Genomic DNA, 22,489 nt, shown 5'->3' with positions numbered 1-22,489 from the left:
ACCCTGACTTAAGAACACCCCACTTACAGTTAAAAACAGACCTCTAATTTACTGTACTTTAGTCCCAGGCTACAATGATCAGCTGTAGGTTTTATCAAAGATGTCTGCAACTAAGATTTATTGCTAATCCTGGTTCTTATCAAAACCCAAAAGTTTTTAAATCGAATTGTCACAGAGACCAAAAAAAATTTGGTCCGTATAGTTCCGACTTACATACAAATTCAACTTAAGAACGAACCTAAGGAACCTATCTTGTACGTAACCCGGGACTGCCTGTATACCGTATATGCTAAGCCGAGGCACCTAATTTTACCACTAAAAACTGTGAAAACCTATTGACTCAAGTATAAGCCTAGGAGGGAAGTGCATTGGTCACAGCCTCCCCAGTAGTATATAACCAGTCAGCCAGTCCCCAGTAGTATATGGCCAACCAGCCAGCCCCCAGTAGAATATGGCCAGCCAGTCCCCTGTAGTATATAGCAAACCCCCTGTAATATATAGCCAGCCTCCCCATTAGTATATAGCCAGTAAGCGCCCAGTATGCCTAGCACATAAAAAATGAATGGAGTACTCACCTTCCGACACCCCGGGCAGGTCCTCTTCTTACTTCATGTGTGCTGGTGCCAGCTCCATTTCAGAGACAGGTCTGTGCGCATGGCCTGGCTGGTGCACAAATTATGATGTCAGCAGGGGCCTGATGGAGGTACAACAGACCACAGCGAACGCCCCTGTTCTCGTGATCTGTGAGGTTCTCATTGATGTGGATAGGGCCTAACTTGTTTTGTTGAGTTTCCACAGTCACCACTTCTGCCGTAGATTAGATATGGATTGCTACATTAACTGTAGTGACAATCCTGTCATTACACTTTAGGCAATTGGACCTGACCAATGTTAAACTGCGGAAATTTATACAAAACAAAGCTGTTAGAAAGAATACATGTGAATTCCTATTTGTTCTTCAGGTTTATTTTATTAGCATAGAAGTGCTTGACATTAGGAAGTGCTAAAAATAATGTATATGACCATATGTGAAAGTTGGTGCAGGAATAGTAAAATAACCCTGCACCTGTCATTGGGTTGTGTTTGGTATTGCAGCTCATTTTTTAACGCCCTAAAGAGAACCTGTCATGCAAATTAACCCACCAAAATAAAGACTTCATTAAAACTATGATTAAAAATCATTGGCCTTATCCCTAAATGGTTCCTTTCCATGGCTGCAATGTTACAAAAATCAGTTTGTCAACTTATATGCAACTCATTGACAGGTCTCAGAGCTATGATATTCTGCTGTATGGAATATTGAAATGGAACATTGAATCACTTGGCACTTAAAGTCACATGACCAGGATTACATGATCTAAGGTCCTGTTACTTCTGCATCTACCCCCTGTATCTGACCACATGCAATCACAGCAGCCTACTTGGAGAGTAGAAATCCATGGAGTATGCTTTGATTTCATATTATCAGATATATTCATGGTGTACAGTTTGCTAATGTTAGGAGGCTAAAGGACCTGTGATAATCTGACCCTGGTCAAATGACATGCTGAGAAGATGGATGTGAAATAGGGAGCTGTAGATGGGAGGGGTCGCCCGAGCAGGACAAAACTTCTTTAATGCCGGGGAATATATTTGATTTATGGGGATATGAGGGATAGCAATGCTGGATTTCAGTTAGTTCTTATGGCTCAATGGGAACCTGTCAATAGTTATATTTTTGAAAATGTGATGACCTTGATTTTTTAACAAGGCCTTCATGACAGAGTACTTTTTATAGTTTTTCGTTTACACAGTTTAAAAAACGAACAGTATAAAAAAATTTACAAAATTATTCTCTAGGTTACTACGATACCTAACGTGCAGAGTTTCTAATATTTTACTACTTTAGAAAAAACTAATTTGATTATGTGTTGCCATATTCGAACAACTATATTTTTTATTCCTCAATGAAAAGTGCATAATAAGGGTTTCTTTATTGCGGGATCAGATAACGGCTAGATTGGTACTATTTTGGGATACATCCAATTTTTTGGATGTTAGGAATATAATATCTGCTTAGCCAAGGTTGATATGGTCGGGGCAATACCTGTTTCATGGGGGTTTAGTTATTCTATTTCTTTTAAGCTTTATAAAGGTATTTATGGGGGAAAAGAGAGATTTTAGGGTGTTTTTATTTGCATTACTGTATATACTCAGGTATAAGCCAACCCGGGTATAAGCTGAGACCCCTAATTTTAACACAAAAAACTGGAAAAATGTATTGACTCGAGTATAAGCAGAGGGTGGAAAATGCAATGGTCCCGTGTAGTATATAGCCAGCCCCCTGTAAAAGATAGTCTGCCCGTAAAAAAAAAAAAAATAAACTTGGTACTCACCATTTCGACAGCCCGGGCATCTGCTCTACATCTTCATGCCGCAGGTCTGCGACAGCTCCGAGGCCGCGCCTCTTCTGTCTTCATGCCGGCTGCAGGTCCGCAATGGCTACTTGCCACGGCCTGGCCGGCGCACAACTATGATGTCAGCCATGCCGGCTTGAAGAAAGAGGCGCGGTCACAGAGCTGCCACAACCTGAAGATGAAGGACCTGCACATGAAGATGCCTGGGCCGTCGAAATGGTAAGTACCAAGTTTTTTTTTTCTTTCTATACCCGAGTATAAGCCGAGTGGGTATTTTTCTGCACAAAAATTGTGCTGAAAAACTCAGCTTATACTTTATTATATACGGTATTTATTTTTTGAAAATCTTATTTAATTTTTTTACTGTCCCACTATAATACTAACACTAGAGGTACCTTGATCCCTTATACAATACAATACAAAATACATTGTAGTACTTCTGTAAAGCAAAGTATTGTATCTGTATATGTTACATTGACAGTTTGCCTATTAGACCTAGACTTGGTCTGGATCTAATAGGCCTTCATACATGATAGTCACAGGGGATAGTCAATGCGGCAACTGCCTGCTAATTAGGACGATGTGGAGCGGCAGGACACAAGATCGTCCTGACACTCCACATACAGTATTAGTGAGAATCAGACTCCTGTTCTCCGGATAGCTGTGCTTCGCAGTAGTCAGCACCTCACCTATCAAGTTGGTACAACCCCTTTAACTTCAACCCATGAACAGGTGTGAAAGAAAATAACCATGTTTTTCCAGTCTTTTACAAATAATGGTATTATACAGCTGTCTGCCTTATTTAAAACAATGATATTGTCAGAAAAACTCTCGGGAATTGCTAATCAGCCATGTTCACTTTCCTTGTTCTGCAAAGTAGAATAATGAAAGTGCAATCTTCTGACTGTAGCCCGTGCCTTGTTCTGTAATGTACTGGAAGTTATACAAGGCATACCTAGCCTCTTGATATAGTCCTTATCTGTGTTCATGGGTAAGACAATTGAGAGAGCTCTCACACTGCTTATAATTGTAACAGAGGAATTGTCTAAACTTTCTGTATTGTAAACTGCTATTACAACAGTGCCACCTCCTGGATTATGCTTGAACTCTGGATATAAGATCATTTATTTAGTTTGTTCATTTTACATACTGTTTTGCCAATACAATTTTTTTTAGCACAGTTGAGAGATATAAAATAAAAGTACACTAGCTGGTAAAGTTTTCCAGTTACTCAAGTCATAAACTTAACCTGTGCTAGTGTTCCCTAAGATATTACATGGTGGGTGAGTTTAGGAGCTTCATTATTTTGTCTATAGAAGGCCCACTGTAAATGCTGGTATGACCAATTATTACATAGTGACCCATATATAGTAATTAGTTTTCTGTTATACTTCATTGTAAGGGAAAGATACAGGTACCCACTACTAGAAAGCGGAATCATTTTTCTATTTAAAGAGCTGTGTTTTTTTAAGGATTTAAGGATTTTCTTTTGATTTTTGGGGCACATTTACTAAGGGCTTTGCGCCACACTTTTGTCAGACTGTGCACATTCTTCTAGGCTAAAACATCTTGCACAGGTATTTAAGAAGTGATTGCGCTGCTATTGTGTCACATGCGACCCTTTTGTGGCCAGCTGCACTGGCCTTTATGTGACACAAATTAGGGGGCCGTAACGTCTGACGGTCCGACTAATTCGGACCAAGCACCATATTTAACTTGCAAATTGTGTTGCATGCCCTATGTTAAAAGTGCACCACAAAATAGATGTCAAGCAAGTGCGGGGTAGCGACAGATTCATGATTTCTATGTTCTTAGTGAATCGCCACACCCAAAATTATACACAGAAATAGCACTTTTATGCAATTTCCGAATTTCTAAGTAAATGTGCCCCAATGTGCAAAATAGAAATGAAGCCTCCAGCTTACTATTATTAATGTAAAATACTTATAAACCTGCAGTGATTAATGTATCCTTGTATATGTAAAGGTCTGAGTTGTGCATGTATACAGGTTACAAACCGATGACTTTGTCTGTGGGTTGCTGAAATGATAAATGAACCCCTCCCTCCTGAGGCAGGCCGTAGCTCCCTTTTTCAGCATCCTCTTGTCTCCTCCTTCCTGCCTCTGCTGGAAATCGTTCTCCCCGGATTCATAGGAGGAAGGTTCCTTTGTTTTCCATTGACGCTGAATGCTCTTCTGTTCTGCCAGCTCTGTGGACTGACTTGCACGGCCAATAGATTTGAAGTACATGTGTCCCCAGTGCACATGGCTGGTCTCCCTCTTGCATCATTTCCAAGTACACTAGTTTTTTTTTACATATCAGTGACTTTGGGGCTAAGGATTATGATTCCTCAGACATGCCATGCACATGGGCAGCAAGTCACTACTTCAAAGCAGATGCCTGTTCTAGATTCCTTACCAAAGACCATTCCAGGAAAAATGGAGTTTGAAAGCCAAAAAGGGACAAGAATAAGAAAAAATACTGCAGGGAAAGGAAAAAAATGAGAAGTTATTTTATGTCTGAAGGTTATTTGCACTAGAGATTGCTGAAATACAGTATAGAAGAAGTGATGTGGCTACTGCTCAGCTTGCAATGGATAACAGAGAGTTTCATAACACATGGAGAATTGATTGGCCCTTTTACACAAATGTTGCATAAATCAGAGTTTTAACCATTTTTTTTGCACAGCATAAAATAAGTTGATGCTTGTCACGTGCCACATAGGTGTCATCCGTGTGTCTTCCTTTTTTTTTTTTTTTTTTTTTGTATTTTGTGGTTCCGCATAAACGTATAATACATGGATTACACCATTTTTGTCGATTTTCGAGGTTTAAAATGACTGAAGACAACTGTAAAAACGGTCAAGAAATCTGTAGTTTTCTGTCAGAGAAAACAAATTTTCATGTGCAGGTAGACTAAATCAGTATACTGCACTGATTTAGTCTATTCTACTGACCCATAGACTTAAATATGTTGAACAATACAGGTAGAAAAATTACATTGGGGCCTTTTAATGTTAAATTTGGACCATATGTCGGCCAGATCTACCATCCCAAATCAGCTGGGCCGAGGCAGCCAAATGGATAAAACACAATAGGATCTTACACTCTGATAAACAATGCTCCACTCTAGCAGTATTACAGGGCTGATGTTTCATCATTAAAGGAGTATTCCAGGATCGGAGTGAAGAAACATGTGTGGACTCACCAACTTTCACTGCTCACCAAGCACAGTACTTTGTACAGTGTGAGCTTGATATTGCAGCTCACGGAGTGAGATGAGCATAATCTAGCAACTATAGGTTAGATTGATGAAAATTCTGTAAACCCCTATAGAGTGCGTCTACCAGCAGTATTAAGAAAACAATCTGCAAACAGTGTACCATTCCTGGAGATATGAGTAATCAAACTTTTGTGTTGTAAGTAGCAGTGGGATTGTAAAAAAAAATGCATATATATTCCAGTATTGTTGCAGGACTTGGTGTCCTCCTGTGCAAGATCTCTTTACTAAATACAGCACAGCTCCTCCCCTGACTTTTAGCAGCAGCAGGCTTTTAGGGAGGGGCTGGGAGCAGTTTGAATGCAGATTCAGTTTTAGGAGACTGCCCAAGTGCACTAAGCTCAGTTAGAAATCCTGGAGTGTAAATGGTTGTAAAGTTTCTTAATCTGATGACTTCTACATTGTGTGGTGCTAATCATGCTGCAGGGTTAGCTTATTTTTGAACATCAGTGTATGACAGAATAGATGTCTACGTACCTGTAGATAGGATATTGACAACGGACAGCGCCACAGACATATAATACAAAGCTGGTGTATTTATGGCCTGCAAAAGAATGTAGACTTGTGGTTTAATGTGTTCTATCAAACTGATTTCAGCTGTATTTTAAGAATGTTGACATCTTCCCGATCCTTTAAATGTATTCTTTAAAGCCTTAACGATCCAGCACGTGGATAGTCCTGCATAGCCCCCTTTAGTATATAGCCTGCCAGCCAGCCCCGTTTAATATATAACCTGCCAGCCAGTCCCGTATAGTATATAGCCTGCCAGCCCCCAGTATGGCCAGCATATAAAAAAAATAAATAAAAGTAGTACTAACCATTCCGATGCCCCGGGCAGCTGCTGACATCACAATTGTGCGCTGGCCAGGTCATGCGAACTAAGCTGTCGCAGACATGGAGCCGGCACCCGCACACTTGAAGACAGAAGAGGAGCGGCCTGGGCCGTTGGAATGGTGAGTACTCAATTTTTTTTTATATACCCAAGTATAAGCTGAGTGGGGAGTTTTCAGCACAAAAATTGTGCTGAGAAATTTGGCTTATACTCGAGTATATACGGTAGTTGCCTAATGGCACAGTTTAAAATGTTGAATGAATGAGAAAATAAGAAAAATAAAAGATATAGCCATTTTCCTATTATTTATATATTCTATAAAAAAAAGTCAACAGAAAAAAAACCTCACTAGATGAGCATCATTGCCTTTATAACAAACCAGGGTAAAATAATATGTAATTATTTTGCCTTTACAGTAAATACTGTCTTTTTGTTTCATGCTTCTCCGAATAAAGATTTAAAGTGTAATCGTCATTTCAAAAAAACTTTTGATATGTTGTAGGGCAGGTAATTTTAAGCACTTTTGCAATTGGATTAGTTACCCGAATCTTGCTCCTTTCTCTTGTATTCTGCAGACTTCCCCTAGATGGCAGTCATCTCTCATATGTCTGTTACTATGGACATTCCGTCTTCAGAAAGAAGCTGAGACTACGAGGGAGAGACATGCCCCCATCCCCCTCCCTGCAATCAGTTGATCACCTCATGGCTCAGTGCTGCAGCAGTCATGTGTCACTACTCCAGCACTGTCATGTGCAGGCAGAAGCCCTGACTAATTTAGTGACCAAACACCTAACTCTTATCTCTCCTCAGATTTCCCTACACCTGTGTATACACACATAATCCACACAGACAGAAACTGCAGACCACCCTCCTCCCATCACCTCACACAAGGAAGTGGCAGGAGACACTCTCTAAGTCTGCAAGCTCTGCCCTCATGTGCTGTGCTGGGGTGTTACATAGATAGATTGATAGATAGATTTGAGATAGATCGGTAGATGTAAGATAGCTCTGGTGTCATTGGTCAGCAGCAGGCACTTGTGATGAGGTGACAGGAGGCAGGTCCCGCCCCTCCATCTTGCTGATTGTAGTTTTTTTGAGAGCTGGAAAGCATGGTTGCTATGGGACAAAAGAGGTACTAAATGAGGACCGAGAGGCAAAATACTTTGAGGAATGATTCCCAGGGACACCTGGAGCAGAACTTTGTATTTTTTTTTTTCTTCTCAGAATGACAGTTACACTTTAATGCTTGTGAAAAGAGCATTCAGCATGTAATAAGTAGTAGAAATCAGCAGTGAAACGGTTACATGAAGTGTATAGTCTGTGTAGTGTGAGCACTAAGGGTTAATAGCTTCACTGCACTGTGCAGAAAGTGCCAGTAGAAGGTGTGCAGAGGAGCTTATGACACAGCTTGAGGTGCAGTGAGAAACATAGAAAGTTCCATAGAAACAGACTGTTTTAGACAAACACACTCATCTCTGCTACTAGTCTCTCTGGTAAAAACATAGAGCAACTGACGTGACCTCCCTATCCTTCCAGTAGCCCCTCCCCTCTTTCAGTCCTTATCTCTACACAACTCTTCGGATCATTGTAGAAATCCACACAACTGTAATCAATATAATATGCAAAGTTAATCTACATCCCAAAAGACATTGAAGTGTGAAAAAAGGTGCGCTCGAAATTTTCCTGTTCACCTGTAAAAATAATGGTCTCACTTTTTGCCAGATATTTATGTGTCACTACAGGAACTGTAGGGGGAGTGTCACTTCAGATACCCCAATTTTGGTGTGTACAGCACCTAGAATCATGCCAGCTTCAGATAAAAATCCAATTCCTGGATTGGATGTTTTTAACCGCCTGTATGTCCGGTTCTATATCTTACAGAACCACGTAATTTGATGATGAGATACTCATCTCATTCTCAATATGATACCAGCCAGTAAAAGTGACTCATCTCAGGAAAAAGTTACCTTTTTAACTTATTTGCATATGACTTTAGAGAAGTCTTATAACAGGTGAACAAGGAAGTTTAAACATAAGAAGCAATGCTATGATTATATTTTTCATACCCTACCTGAAGGGGCTGGCAGTTTAGTGGTGTAAAACCTGGTGGAGTATATAGGGTTAATTGAGTGATTGAGAGCATTTTGAGAACTTACACATTCTCCAGCCAGTGATGTCATCAAGACAGTACAGATCCCCTCAATGAAGGAGGACACCCCGAAAGTGTGAAAAAGAGACTTCAGCCAATATGGTAGTGGCTCTACGAGTATGAGGATCAGAGAAAACGCTGTAATGAAATAGACACTTTTTACTGAAAGGCAATTATGGTGGCCTTCACTCATGTGTTTAGGCTGTGTTCACACGTTGCATTTCAGTTGTTTTTTTAAAACACAACAGAGAGGGGCTTGGCCAGAACGCATATGCCAAGCCCCTCGTAGTTGCTACTGAAACACAACTTGTGAAATGCCCTCAGGTTTTCAGATGCAATCTTTGATGTATTAACCAGGAGTGGAGTAAAAAAAAGAGGAGTAGCACATCTCAATTATTTGTTTTCACTCATTATGATCCACACATACGATTATAGCTTCAAAAACTGCATCTGAAAGTCTCAACATGTTGACGCATCCTTAGCCTCCAACCAACACAAAAACAGTCAAATCGGGATCATTTTCAATGAAGACTGTACATAGAAAAATAGGAGCCAACTGACCAAAGACGCTCTAAAGGGACCTCGAAGCCCTGTGAGATCATCTACTTCTGAAATATGATGGAGATAGTGATTTATATGGATCTCACCTGTTGTAAATAGTGTGAAGCCAATATTGCAGATCAGGTTGTTGAGTAGTGGTTGACTGCAGAATCGAGAGGAGCTTGGACTGTGGGTCAAATCATAGATTTATTGATCTGTTCAAATTAAATTTGAAACAAGGCCCTACATCAGTGGTGGCGAACCTCTGGCACTGGTGCCAGAGGCGGCACTCTGAGCCTTCTCTGTGGGCACCCAGGTCATCACCCCAGCATGAAGTTCACCAGACAGGACTCAAAGAATCTTCCTACAGAATCTTCCTACAATGATAGGGTATTTGCCCTCCTCCTTTCAACTGCGTTGGTGTCTTTAGGAGGCTGAACGATTGAAAGTGGAGAAATAAATTACTGGATAAATTGCTGCGCTGGCACTTTGCAATAAATAAGTGGCTTTTGGTTGAAGTTTGGGCGCTCTAAAAGGTTCGCCATCACTGCCCTACATCATTATGAATTCTGGTCTGGAATCTATAATCTATCTTATAAATTACTTACATCTACTGATAGCAGTAGGCTCCATAGTCATTGTGGGAACTCATCTGCGTTATAGAATATATACAATGGGTTTCAATATTTCATACCCCTTGAACTTAGCACATATCTGGGTGTGAGCAATGCTGTTACGGCGCGATTAGACCCTGACAGAGATGCATCAATCTGTCTACGACTTACTAGAGTAATTTACCCCTGAAGTGCTGAACGCCACATTTTTATTGAAAATTTTAGAGCATTTTTAGGCAGTTTTCCGACTTGTTCGGAAAACGGCATGTCTTCAGTAACTAGGGAGCATGACTGCCCCCATTGCCAGAAAATTCTATATTGTGGTGCAGCAAACTAGACCAACTAATAAGAAGTGCAAAGTTCGACTCTGTAGTCTTAAATTGCACCAAATTAATTATCCAACATCAGACACAATGATTACCGTATGTACTTGTGAATAAGCCGAGTTTTTCATCACAAAAAATATGCTGAAAAACCTCACCTTGGCATATACACGAGTCAATAAAAAGTTAACTTGCATACTCACCTTCCGGTGCCCCCGATGCTAGCCGCGGCCTCTCTTCTGTCTTCTCCGTGATGCCCTGGTCCTCGCGGCTCCTCTTCTTTCTTCTCCGCGATGCTCCGGTCCCTGCAGCTCCTCTTCTGGCTGCTGTAACAGCCGGCAGAGACATGGCCATGCGCTCTGCCGACCGGCGCATACATCATCAGCATCATAGTGTGCGCTGGCAGAGCACATGGCCCTGTCTCTAACGGCTGTTACAGAACACAGAAGAGGAGCCGCGGGGACCAGAGCATCACATAGAAGACAGAAGAGGAGCCTCGCCGAACATCGGGACCACCAGAAGGCGAGTATGAAAGTTTATTTTTTTAAGTGCAGGGCAAACTGGGGGATGGCTGTATACTAAAGAGGGATGACTGGCTATATACTAAAGGGGGCTGCCTGTATGCTACTGGGGGCTTGCTGGCTATATACTGGGAGGCTGTAACCAATGCATTTCCCACCCTCTGCTTATACTCGCGTCAATAGGTATTCCCAGTTTTTGGTGGTAAAATTAGGGGCCTCGGCTTATACTCTGGTCGGCTTATACTGTTTAGTTCTACTCTGCATTGCTCTAAAAACTAAATCTTCCCAACTGTGTGCTCACCACAACATGACCAGTTGTAATAGACCTCTATGAGGAGACGTGATCACAGCACCCAATACAGGACAAGTTTTCTTCTACAGCATGTCAGACGTTCTATGTTAGGTAAATTGCCACAGCAAATTCGCTTGTGTACAACTGGCCTTAAACCTTACTGCCACACACTTCAATATATTTTTTGATATTTTGTGTGATGAAGCAAGATCAATTACAGAAGTGTACAGAAAATGATACACGAATTAAAAGAATTCAAAAGTGTGGTGTGCTTATGTATAAAGCTACCCTACTCCGGTACCAATTAATAAATAAATCTATTTGCGAGATTTATAGTTTGTTGGAACAGCCAGGAAATTGCTTCTTTTTCATGCGTTTGCCACATTTATGGCACATTTTTTAAAAGAAAGCCCAGACAAGAAGAGAAATAGCTAAAGAAGCAGCCAAGATTCCCAGAGATCCACAGCTCTTTTACTTTGTGTGGATCAGTGCAAGACAGAACCTGGATAAATTTACCACTTGCCCTAATTGCTGGCTATGGGAAAACAATATTGTTTACTAAAGTACAAGACTCTTTTTCCTCATTTGCTTTACAATTTGTCATATTTTGCATCATCTTTATGTAGGTTTTATACCTTGTAGTATGTAGCAATCAGGTTGATCATGGAGAAGGCGGCAAGAAGGAGGTAGAGCTATGGGACAGGCCGCAGGGTCAATCATCTCAAGATTATATAAGACCACAAGTCATGCTGGTAGGACAGGTAAGACACCTCCAATATTCGGGGTGCTTGGGCGAGAATGATACCATGTTAATTATAACCTGATACTATATAAAATATGATAGAAAAATCTAATTATTTTGCTCCTAATGAAGCCAGCAATAGGCTTTTTGGTTGTCATTGCCTGTGGACATGCAATAGATCCATTTTGGGCATAATCAAACTATTAGTAAATATCTTAATTTTGTTTAAATTATACAGACCTGATAAGTACATACACCTGAGGGATGGTCAGGACAACCCCTATGAATACCACCGTCACCAATCTGAAAGAAAGAAAACGAGAGATTGACCATATATAGACCATACAGTGTAACAGATGCAGTAGATGTGGACAACACTCACACTCTTTCTTTGTGGGTTCGGGGTAAACAGCGGTAGAGCTGGTAGGAGGCATGAGCTGTAAAGTAGTGGAACATCTCGTCTGTAACATTATCTCCCAGCTATGAATAATGTAATGCAGCGCCCTCCTCATTGCTTTCTTTGTCACCTATTGTATTGCTTTACTCATGTGGGAGAGGGGACTTTTGATCATTTGATCTTATTTGATTTAATGTGTCTCTGTTTAGCAAAAATTATAAATAAATTACTTTTGTACACTATCATACTGGCTAGGTTTTTAATATTTTAGAAATAGATGCCGTTCTCCGTGCCATCTACCTTGAAGCTCCTTGTTAAAGGAAACCTACCATTTAGAATGGCAGGGGTAAGCTGTAAGTACCGAGCACCAGCTCAGGGTGAGCTGGTGCCGGTACTTATTTTCGTTAGTGTTATAAACTGCGGTATCGCGGTTTTAACACTTTTTAAACTTTAGAGCAGGAGAGGCTTCGCCGCTGCGCGCGACCGTGCACGCGCAACATCTCCGCTATTTCCTATGTAGGCGCGCGCCGCAGCGCCGAAGCCTCTTCTGCTCTAGAGTTTAAAAAGTGTTAGTCCCAGTGGACTACTGTGTAGGCGGAGCCAGCCGGGAGCCATGAATAATTATTTATTGGAGGAGCAAAGTTATTTACTTATTTTAAAAGCTATATTTCTAGGAAATGCTGCTCTTCTAATAAGCTTACTAATTTGCACGGGATGGGTTGTGAGTAGTAAGCATCTACCATAAGATATTCTGATGGTAGATGGCCTTTAAGGTTGTGGTAGGACAACTGTTCATGGACAGTTAGAGATCACATGACCCTCCATCTGTGGCCATTTAATGAACAGGAATGACTGGCTGATGAGGTAAAAGACAGGAGACTTCACTTTACATAACAAGAAAACGAAGCGGAACTTATAATGTATACTGGTAAATTACCTAATATCCTACACTTACACATTACAAAAACATAAAGTAAAGTGACTTTAATAATAAACTAAAAACATTTGGTAAGACATAGGTGGAGATGCCGGCCTCAATGCAGAGTATTGTTATATTTAATGCAAGAAGTCTTGTTTTGTGTTCGGTCTTTGAAATCCAGTCACAGTCTGTGATTTACAGACCAAGCATGGTTGGGTGTTTTACCTCTAATACAGCTCAATAGTACCGTATCCCTCCCCCTGTCATCCCCCATCTCCTCCATGTATAACAATCACTCTCTGCCCAGACTCTCCCAGTCTCTGTATATCAGTATAAAAAAGGCAATAAGGAAAATCTATTGACTTAATAGACTGTTCTTAGGCCAGGAGACCAGAAGGGAGCAGATAACCTACAAATACGGACACTATTAGGGTTACGTTCACTAAACCGTAATTAAAACCATGTATTTTTCTATATCAGCAGCACAATTATTTCTACAGGTTTGATTATTACAGCCTATGAGTGTGGGCTCTCCTTTCTGGTTATATCAGAAGTATTTAACCCCTTAAGGACGCAGGGTTTTTTCGCTCATTTCTCGCTCTCCACCTTCAAAAATCCATAACTTTTTCATTTTTACGTGTACAGACCTGTGTGAGAGCTTATTTTGTGCGTAACAAATTTTACTTTCCCGTAATGTTATTTATTTTAACATGCCGTGTACTGCGAAGCTAAAAATAAATTCCAAATGTGGAAAAATTGAAAAGAAAACGCACGTCACGTTCTTGTGGGCTCAGTTTTTACGACTTTGACTGTGCACTCAAAATAACAGCTCAGCTTTATTCTTTGGTTCGGTGCGATCGCAGTGATACCAAATTTATATAGGTTTTATTGTGTTTTAATACATTTTCAAAAATTAAATGAATGTGTACAAAAAAGAAAAAAACATTTTTGCCATCTTCTTACACTAATAACATTTTCATACTTTGGCGCACGGAGCTGTGTGAGGTGTTATTTTTTGCGAAATGAGCCGACGTTTTCATTGCTACCATTTTGAGGATAATTTTTTATTCCATTTTTTTTGTGATGTAAAAAGGTGTAAAAGTCGCATTTCGGACATTTGGGCGCCATTTCCCGTCTCGGAGGTCACCGCCAGCCGTAACCGTTTTTATATTTTGATAGATCGGGCGTTTTGGGACACGGCGATACCTAATGTGTCTGTGATTTTTACTGTTTATTATGTTTTATATCAGTTCTAGGGAAAGGGGGTGATTTGAATTTTTTATATTTTATAAATTTTTTTTATTTTTTAAACTTTTTTTTTTCACTATTTTTTAGACCATCTAGGGTACATTAACTCTAGATGGTCAGATCGTTCCTACCATATACTGCAATACTTCTGTATCGCAGTATATGGCATTTCTGCACACTATACATTACAATGAGCCACAGCCTCGTGTCAAACGAAGACCCGAGGCTACCGTGCGCTGCCGTCTTTTAAATGCCGCCGGCGACTTTGCCGACGGCAACGGAGGGGTTAATAGCCGCGATCGGTGCAAGCACCGACCGCGGTTATTAGCGGTGGGGGTTTTCTGCAATATGCAAAAACTCCACCCTTGTATGAAGAGAGCCCGTGAGCCCTCTTCATACACTCCTTATACCTCTGCGCCGTAGAGCTACGGCGCAGAGCGTTAAGGGGTTAAAGGGGTATTGCAATCAAAGCAAAGTAATGTTATTGTTTTTATGATAAAAAGTTATACAATTTTCCAATATACGTTCTGTATCAATTCTTTACAGTTTTCAAAATTTCTGCTTGCTGTCATTCTATGGAAAGCTTCTATGTTACTTCCAGTGGACAGAAATCTGACCATAGTCGCACAGGTGCACATATGTAACAAAGCCTCAGGCTCTGTATTCTGTATAAAGTAGAGTGTAAGCATCGGTCCACACAAGCGTTTTTCCCTGCATTAGACAATAACCAATCATATTTAATGGGTTTTATTCAGATATGCTCATTTGCAAGTGATGCGTGTGAAAAATGCAAATCAAAAAGTGCAATGCGCTTTTGACTGATCTATTGCTATAGAAAACAGACCACATTAATTGTTTGTTTTTTTTTGACACATAAAGAACGTAAAAAACTGATCCTAATTGTGTCTGAAAAATGATTAGACTAACAGGGCAAAACGGCAAAAAGTTTTTTTATTGATTAAACTTTTAAATGATTTTTTCAATGCTGGTTTGCAAAGACCTGTAACCTAGATGTCTTACAAATGGTAGAGCATTAGCATCAAATTGTATACAAAGTTGCAGAACTTATCTCCACATGGCCACTGTGTGATACATTTTAGTGAACATACTGTATGTAGTGTTATCTGGTACCCACCTGCATTGATCAGTACAAACATCTGGATCCCCACTCTCTTCGCAGTTTGGTACAGTTGCCACGCTACTTTGTGAATCTGTAGAGAAACCTTTTTGCTTATGGAGACTGAGTTTTCTTCTATGTAGTAGTAAGCACATACATTTTGCTTCTGGTGTTGCAGGAGTTAATTCTTCACCATTTCTCCTTCTCCTGACCCCAGTAATTTTAAGGCCTGGCTACCGGGATAGTTTGTGGATCACCCTCTGCAGAAACTCTGCACTCTTCACCACAATCCAGTTTGTGACTATTACACAGACCATTACTGTGATAGCCAGAGACTGAGCCAACCACAGGAGCATGGCGAATGCCACGAGGGAGTATTGGCACTGGAGCAGTGTGGCATCCTTGAGAGGGGGTGGGGTCCATTACGGATTAACATCTCGCTGCTTTATACAGTTGGTTGGATGCAAACAAAAGTATTCAACTGAGCTATGCGATGTGTGGGAATCTGCCAGCCGCACAGTGGGACCATTCTTTGTGTTGTAGGGACTTTTTAGGCAGTGCCCCCTGCTGTAACACACAGTTAATGCGTTTACCAAAGGTTTTGTGTATTATTTGCGTTTTTTCCACTCTTTCTTGTGGAAATTTTGTAGCATTAAAGTGAAAATTATTTTGAAAACAGAAAGTAGCCTATGTGCTTTTTTTCCTCGTGGAAATTGTCATGTAAGGCAAAAATTAATAATGGTCGTGCCATGTTTCTGTCGCAGCATACTAGGTTTTTGTGTATTTTTTTACAGTCTATGGGCAAGTGAAAATCCGCAGGAAGTATGCAAAACATTTTGAGTTGATGTGGATATTCAGATTTGTTGTCTGGAAATCATGTAAGCTCACAGATGTAGCAAGGAGATTAAAAACTGCATGTGGAAAATGTAAATTTACAAAAACGCAATACAAATACCACAGATCTGCATAATATATAGGCACAAAAACCGGAGCTCATTTTCATAAGGTTTTCTGCATGACCTTCTGAAACATGCGTAGATATCGTTAGGCAAGAAGCACATGATCATGGTCATGAATCACAGACTGTGCTCTGACTGAATTTCACAGAGTAGCCGGACTGTATATGATGATGATTATAAGATTATATTTATATATGCTTCCCTGCTGAGTTGATTACAGTGCTGGTAATCATCATTACAGTGGAAATTATATGATAGGGCCATACAAAGAAGTAGTGTCTATTAGTAATATGTATAATATGTTTTATATCATACAGCTGCAATAAAATAACTGCAGTTATATTTAAATCTACCACCAGGATGAAAAACTGTATGCAAATGAGCCCGAGGGGCACCAGGCTCCATTAACACCTGTGGAGCCTGGAGCCCTCCATGCTCATTTGCATACAGTCCCTCATCCTGGTGGTAGATGTCCTTTACTATGAAATCAAGCATGGATAAACCAGTGCTACTTACTTAAAGATCTAGGTACCATGTGGTAATCTTCTTATATTAATTATCCAAGGTGTCATTCCTTCTAAAATTTACTTTTAAAATGATGCTATTGAGCTAGAAGAGCTCTTGGGGTGTTGCCACAACGCCTCACAAGCTGTTAGACTCTCATCTCCCCCCTGCTCCCTCAACACATTCCCTACCACTGCTGTAATCTTATGGTGGCAGTAAAGGGGGAAATACTCCTGTAATAAACTGTGAAGCTTCAGCACAGAGAGGCTCTGGTAACGCCCCCACAGCCCTTCAGACTCATTAGCATAAAGTTGATCTTAGAGGTAAGGAGGCCACAAATATAAGAAGATTACCTCAGTCACGGTGCCTGGATCTATGAGTGAGTGCCCCTGGTTTATCATGCCTGATTTTCCTGGCTTTAAGGGCTCAGCAAAGCTGGAATTTGCTGACACACTTGGCAACCAGCAGAATGGCAATTATAATTTGCACTTGGCTTAGGCTCATACAAAATACAAAATAAACCCTGCCCGTCTGGGCACTGCCTCATACAATAACAACACCTAACTATACATGTACCAGGCTGCCAGGCACACGCTCCTATATCAGGAGACACTCCGTTACCTTTGCTGTGTGTACACGGTTCAGCCTTCAACTCTCCAGGTAGTGCCTCACCTGCTGCTTCTGGCCTACAGTCTAAACCAGGCTCTAACGAGGTCTGTGACCCGCACCTGTGGGCTATACAAAAGCCCAAGGACCAAAGCTCGGGTGGAGTAGGAGTCCCACTACCAGCATACCCCTAATCAATAATAAGCAGGCGCAGTACGGACATTACAAAGGTGTCTATGCTAGTTAGGCCAACATAGACCAAACAGACTATTCCTGCTTACCACATGTCTGCAGTAACCCTTGGGTTACTGCAGACAAATCCAGGGCTTTTACCATATACTTTTTATCTGTCTGTAGGGATAGTGGTTATCCCACACGACACCTCTCACTTTCTCACAATATATATATATTGTATATAATGTGTATGCATTATGTGTGATGTGTATATACTGTATGTGTGTATATACTTTATGAGTTTGTATATACTTTATGAGTTTGTATATGCCCTGTGTATTAGTGTATAAATGTATATGAGTGCATAAATGTGTGTGTATACTTGTATTGATATGGGTGCAAGTATACAAGTGTAGAGCTTTGTGTGTGTGTTTATATGTGTATAAAAGTGTGCATATATCAGTGTGTAATTGAATAAATGTGTCTGTATAAGGGTACATTCACAAAAATGTTTTGGGGGACGTATATCTGGTCGCAAATTTACTGCCGGATATACTTCCCTCCTGGGCTCGGTATGGTGAGCACACTGAGTACTCACTGTTTCGAGCCGTGGCCACAAAAGAGATAGAGCCTGCTCTGTCTTTGGCCATAAGAATGGCCATGCGGCTCTATTCTCTATGGAGAGGGGAGAGATGAGCCGCGACCACCTCTCCTCCTCTGCTGCACGCCAGACGTGTACCTCCCAGGCTAATGTGGCCAACTAGTCTTGTAAGGAAAGCAAGAAGCGAGAAAGATAAGGTGTTAAAGGTGCTGAAACGTGAAGCTCGCTATGAGGCATTACAGGATTATAGAGAGAAAAATAAATCCTGTAAAGGCCGCAAAAATAGAGACTGAGAGAAATATTGCCAGGGAGAGCAAAGTTATCCCAAATTATTTTTCAAGTATATAAATGATAAGAAATTAAAAACGGAGAGTGTGGGCCCTCTTAGGAATAACATGGTGGTCATGGTGGAAGGAGATGAGGAAAGGGCCAATCTACTGAATGTCGCTTTCTCAACTGATGGCATACACCCCTGGGTTCTGCATGAACTATGTACCGTGATAGACAGACCGTTATTTTTAATATTTGAAGATTCACTGAGGACTGGTTATGTTCCACAGGCCTGGCCCATAGCAAATGTGTGTACCAAAATAAAAAAAAGGAGCAAAAATTGATCCTGGAAACTACAGACCTGTGAGTCTAACTTCTGTGGTGGGGAAAATATTTGAGGGGTTTGTTAGAGATGCTATCATGGAGTATCTCACTGTACATAACCTTATAATCCAGCGGCAGCATCGGTTTTTGAGAGATCGGTCCTGTCAGACTAATCTGGTTTCTACGAGCAAGTAAGTTCCAGACTGGATCTGGGGGACGCTGTGGATGTTGTATATCTGGACTTTTCAAAGGCATTTGACACCGTGCCACATAAAAGGTTGGTATATAAAATGAGACTGCTGGTGCTGGTATGCACTTGGGCCATGGAAACAAAAAGTATAATTATGTTCTAAACAGTCAATTACTTGGTAAAACTGGAGCTGAAAAGGACTTGGGGGTATTGGTGGATGGTAAACTTAATTTTAGTGACCAGAGCCAGGCAGCTGCTGCTAGAGCAAATAAAATTATGGGATGTATCAAGAGAGGAATAGATTCTCATGATAAAGACATAGTTTTGCCCTTATACAAATCGCTGGTCAGACCACACATGGAATATTGTGTACAGTTTTGGGTACCAGTGTATAAAAAGGATATAGTAGAGCTGGAACGTGTGCAGAGGAGAGCAACCAAGATTATTAGGGGAATGGGGGGATTAGAATACACTGACAGATTTGGGATTATTCAGTTTAGAAAAAGACGTCTGAGGGGAGACCTCATTACAATGTACAAATACCTGAACGGACAGTACAAGGATCTCTCCAAAGATCTTTTTATACCTAGGCCTGTGACCGGGACAAGGGGGCATCCTCTACGCCTAGAGGAGAGGCGATTTTACCATCACCATAGACAAAGGTTCTTTACTGTACGAGCAGTGAGACTGTGGAACTCTCTGCCGCAGGAGGTTGTTATGGTGGACTCTATGTGCATGTTCAAGAGAGGCCTGGATGTCTTTCTGGAGAGCAAAAATATCACGGGTTATGGGGAAAAAAAACATTTATTTAATTCTTAAAAGTTAGACTTGATGGAATTGGGTCTTTTTCTGGCCTTATATACTATGATACTAGACTCTTACTATGATACTAGACTCTAGAGGCGGCACCTTATCTTATTTTCTTGTACAATACATTATATATTTTTTTCTTCCTGCTTTTTTATCTTTGCATTGTTTTATTCATTTTCATTTTATTGATTTGGTTTTTTTTTTGTGTTGTCATCATCCGCATTCTCCCCTTTTATTTTATCAGTGATGGAATATAGCACTGGATTAGATGTGATCCATCTTCCCATGTTGTTATGTTGGGATTATCCAGAATTGTTTTAACCCTGTGCCCCAAACTCTGCAAGTGCAGACATGGGAACCCCAGTTATGTCTGCATGTGGTTATATAGTAACGAGACACGAGCACCAAGCAGCAGGCTGGTAATACCACTCCAGGGTGACACCCGCACAAGATGCTCACTGTGGGCACAGGGTGAGTTTTTTAATCTTTTGTTTAGCATTTTTGTATTTATTTCAGTGTAGTCATGACATCTGTAATTGTCATTGTTGACCACTATCATTACACCTTGTGTAACACTGTCATTATTTCCTATCATAACACTTTAAAGCATGTGCTGTGTTTGCTCCCAGCATGTGTTTTGCCCCCATTGCTCCTTTCTTGTAAAAATGGCACCTGTGCATTAATTTTGTAAGATATGCCGCCACTTCCTATGATGTGATATGGTGGCCCTGTTTTATTAGCCAAAGCTACAAAAAACCCTCATTGAGGACTCAATGGGGGTCATTTACTAAGGGCCCGATTCGCCTTTTCCCGACGTGTTACCCGAATATTTCCGATTTGCGCCGATTGTACATGATTTGCCCCGGGATTTTGGTGCACGCGATCGGATTGTGGCGCATTGGCACCGGCATGCACGCGACGGAAATCGGGGGGCGTGGCCAAACGAAAACCCGACGGATTCAGAAAAACTCACCTTCATCCAGGATAGGATCGTGAACTTCAGTGCATTTCAGGGAACTGAAGCAGCGACACCTGGTGGACGTCGGAGGAACTGCCTTGATGAATCCCGGCTGGACCCAAATCCAGCGCAGAGAACACGCCGCTGGATCGCGAACGGACCGGGTAAGTAAATCTGCCCCAATATGTCTTTGCATTACAATGAGAGCTAATAGAATTGTGTAATTCCTTGTGTCTCCTGTGGGGGTGCTGCAGAGGAATTCAACACAGGTTCTTCTACAAATCCAAATTGATCACTGTTGGTCTCTGCCGTGAAACAAGTTGTGATAAGTAACCATCCATATCCATATAAAAGCAGTGCTGGTAAATCTATATCCTGTCCTGACAAGGAGGTATCATTTACCAGTGAGCTTTGGATATTTAGTACCTGTGTATACAGTAAATGTGTTTTATTTGCTTGACCACTCTGGGGGATATGATGACATATTTGCACAGAATTGCTCACTGTCTGGTAATTTTTTACTTGTAACCCCATTCACATTTCTCAACCTGATATGTGCTGATCATTGTGGTTAATGCTGAGCAGACCATATTGCAACATCTATATTACTCCACCGGGGCAGAGAACCCTTTCACTGCCACTGTAGTAACATTATAGTGTGAGATTTAAGAAGAGGCTGAGGGACACAACACTTAAAAAAAATATTGAATTTATATATTTCTGTTTTCTAAGAATTAGTTTATTTAAAGGAAACCCACCACTTAAAAGTGGTAGGTTTATACACATATATATGGCACCAGCTCCAGGTGAGCTGGTGCCAGAGCATATTTTTGTTAGGGGAACAAAGCCCCTATTGCAGAATTAGCTCTCCGGCACACGCACGCCTGCACAACTTAGCACGGGGAAACAGGCCGTGCTAAGTTGCGCAGGCGCGTGTGTGCCGGAGAGCTCGGTGACATCACCGGCTCTCCAGCACTTTAGAATCCAGCGCACGCACGAGCGCGCGCATGGTGCGCCGTGCCCAAGTTATAAGTTAATATAACTTATCATTCTGCGATAGGGGCTTTGTTCCCCTAACAAAAATATGCTCTGGCACCAGCTCACCCTGAGCTGGTGCCATGTATATGTGTATAAACCTACCACTTATAAGTGGTAGGTTTCCTTTAACTTTACTAGTCCTTTAGGGCACATTCACATGTGGAGTTAACGTATGCGTTTTGAAACACCAGCCGAGAAGATTTGATTTATCTAATTACATTTCTGTTAACATGTCCGTGTTTACATTTCTGTTAACATGTCCGTGTATAAAACACAATGTCAAAGGGAACCTGTCACCAGAGACCTCATTTTCACCAAAGACAGGTTGTAGAAGCCCATCATACCTACATTGCAAATATGCCTTTCTCGCCTTGCAGGTGTGCCGCTATTTTTCTTTTGGGTTATGTGCCTTTCTGCCGTCTCTAAGCATTTGCTTTACAATATAATTGTGTGTTTTAACTTAACTGGCTTCCTGACAAAATCCTCTATGTAGTCCCAGGGGTTGGGCTTTGGTTTGGATGCATTTCAAAAAACAACACATGACTTTTCTGTGCTGTACACTGCTCAGCTCTCAGCCCACCTTTGTGCTCCTGTACAGCTCCCCTCTCCTGCTCCTTCACAGAGCTCACAGTCTGGTGAGCTGACATCAGTGGGGGAGGGAGGAGCCGTAGGGAAGCACAAAGGTG

The 22,489-nt window shown here is 41.1% G+C and overlaps 2 protein-coding genes across 3 annotated transcripts in view; one reads left to right on the top strand and one right to left on the bottom strand.

The window, feature by feature from the left end:
- The window catches only part of NMNAT1 (nicotinamide nucleotide adenylyltransferase 1), a 31,629-nt gene that overhangs the window by 3,920 nt on the left and 5,220 nt on the right, over window positions 1–22,489 (top strand). Inside the window, exon 2 of one of the 2 annotated variants that reach the window (XM_072156495.1) lies at window positions 20,052–20,278. The exons of the other annotated variant lie outside the window; for it this stretch is intronic. Coding sequence (XP_072012596.1) covers window positions 20,101–20,278 — 178 coding nt within the window. The 5' untranslated portion in view covers window positions 20,052–20,100. The remainder of the gene's footprint in view (window positions 1–20,051; window positions 20,279–22,489) is intronic. 2 annotated transcript variants of the gene reach the window in all.
- LOC140135255 (uncharacterized) lies at window positions 951–15,888 on the bottom strand. Its single transcript, XM_072156498.1, has 6 exons — window positions 15,388–15,888; window positions 11,929–11,991; window positions 9,304–9,383; window positions 8,664–8,794; window positions 6,153–6,219; window positions 951–4,877 (listed from the first exon to the last, which is right to left on the bottom strand). Exons 1-6 carry the CDS (start codon window positions 15,522–15,524, stop codon window positions 4,747–4,749), a joined length of 609 nt encoding a protein of 202 aa, XP_072012599.1. The 5' UTR covers window positions 15,525–15,888; the 3' UTR covers window positions 951–4,746.

Source organism: Engystomops pustulosus, chromosome 6 (genome assembly GCF_040894005.1).
Source record: "Engystomops pustulosus chromosome 6, aEngPut4.maternal, whole genome shotgun sequence".
Classification (NCBI taxonomy): domain Eukaryota; kingdom Metazoa; phylum Chordata; class Amphibia; order Anura; family Leptodactylidae; genus Engystomops; species Engystomops pustulosus.
Note: the sequence above shows the minus strand (reverse complement) of the source record. Positions and strands in the feature narration are given on the sequence as shown.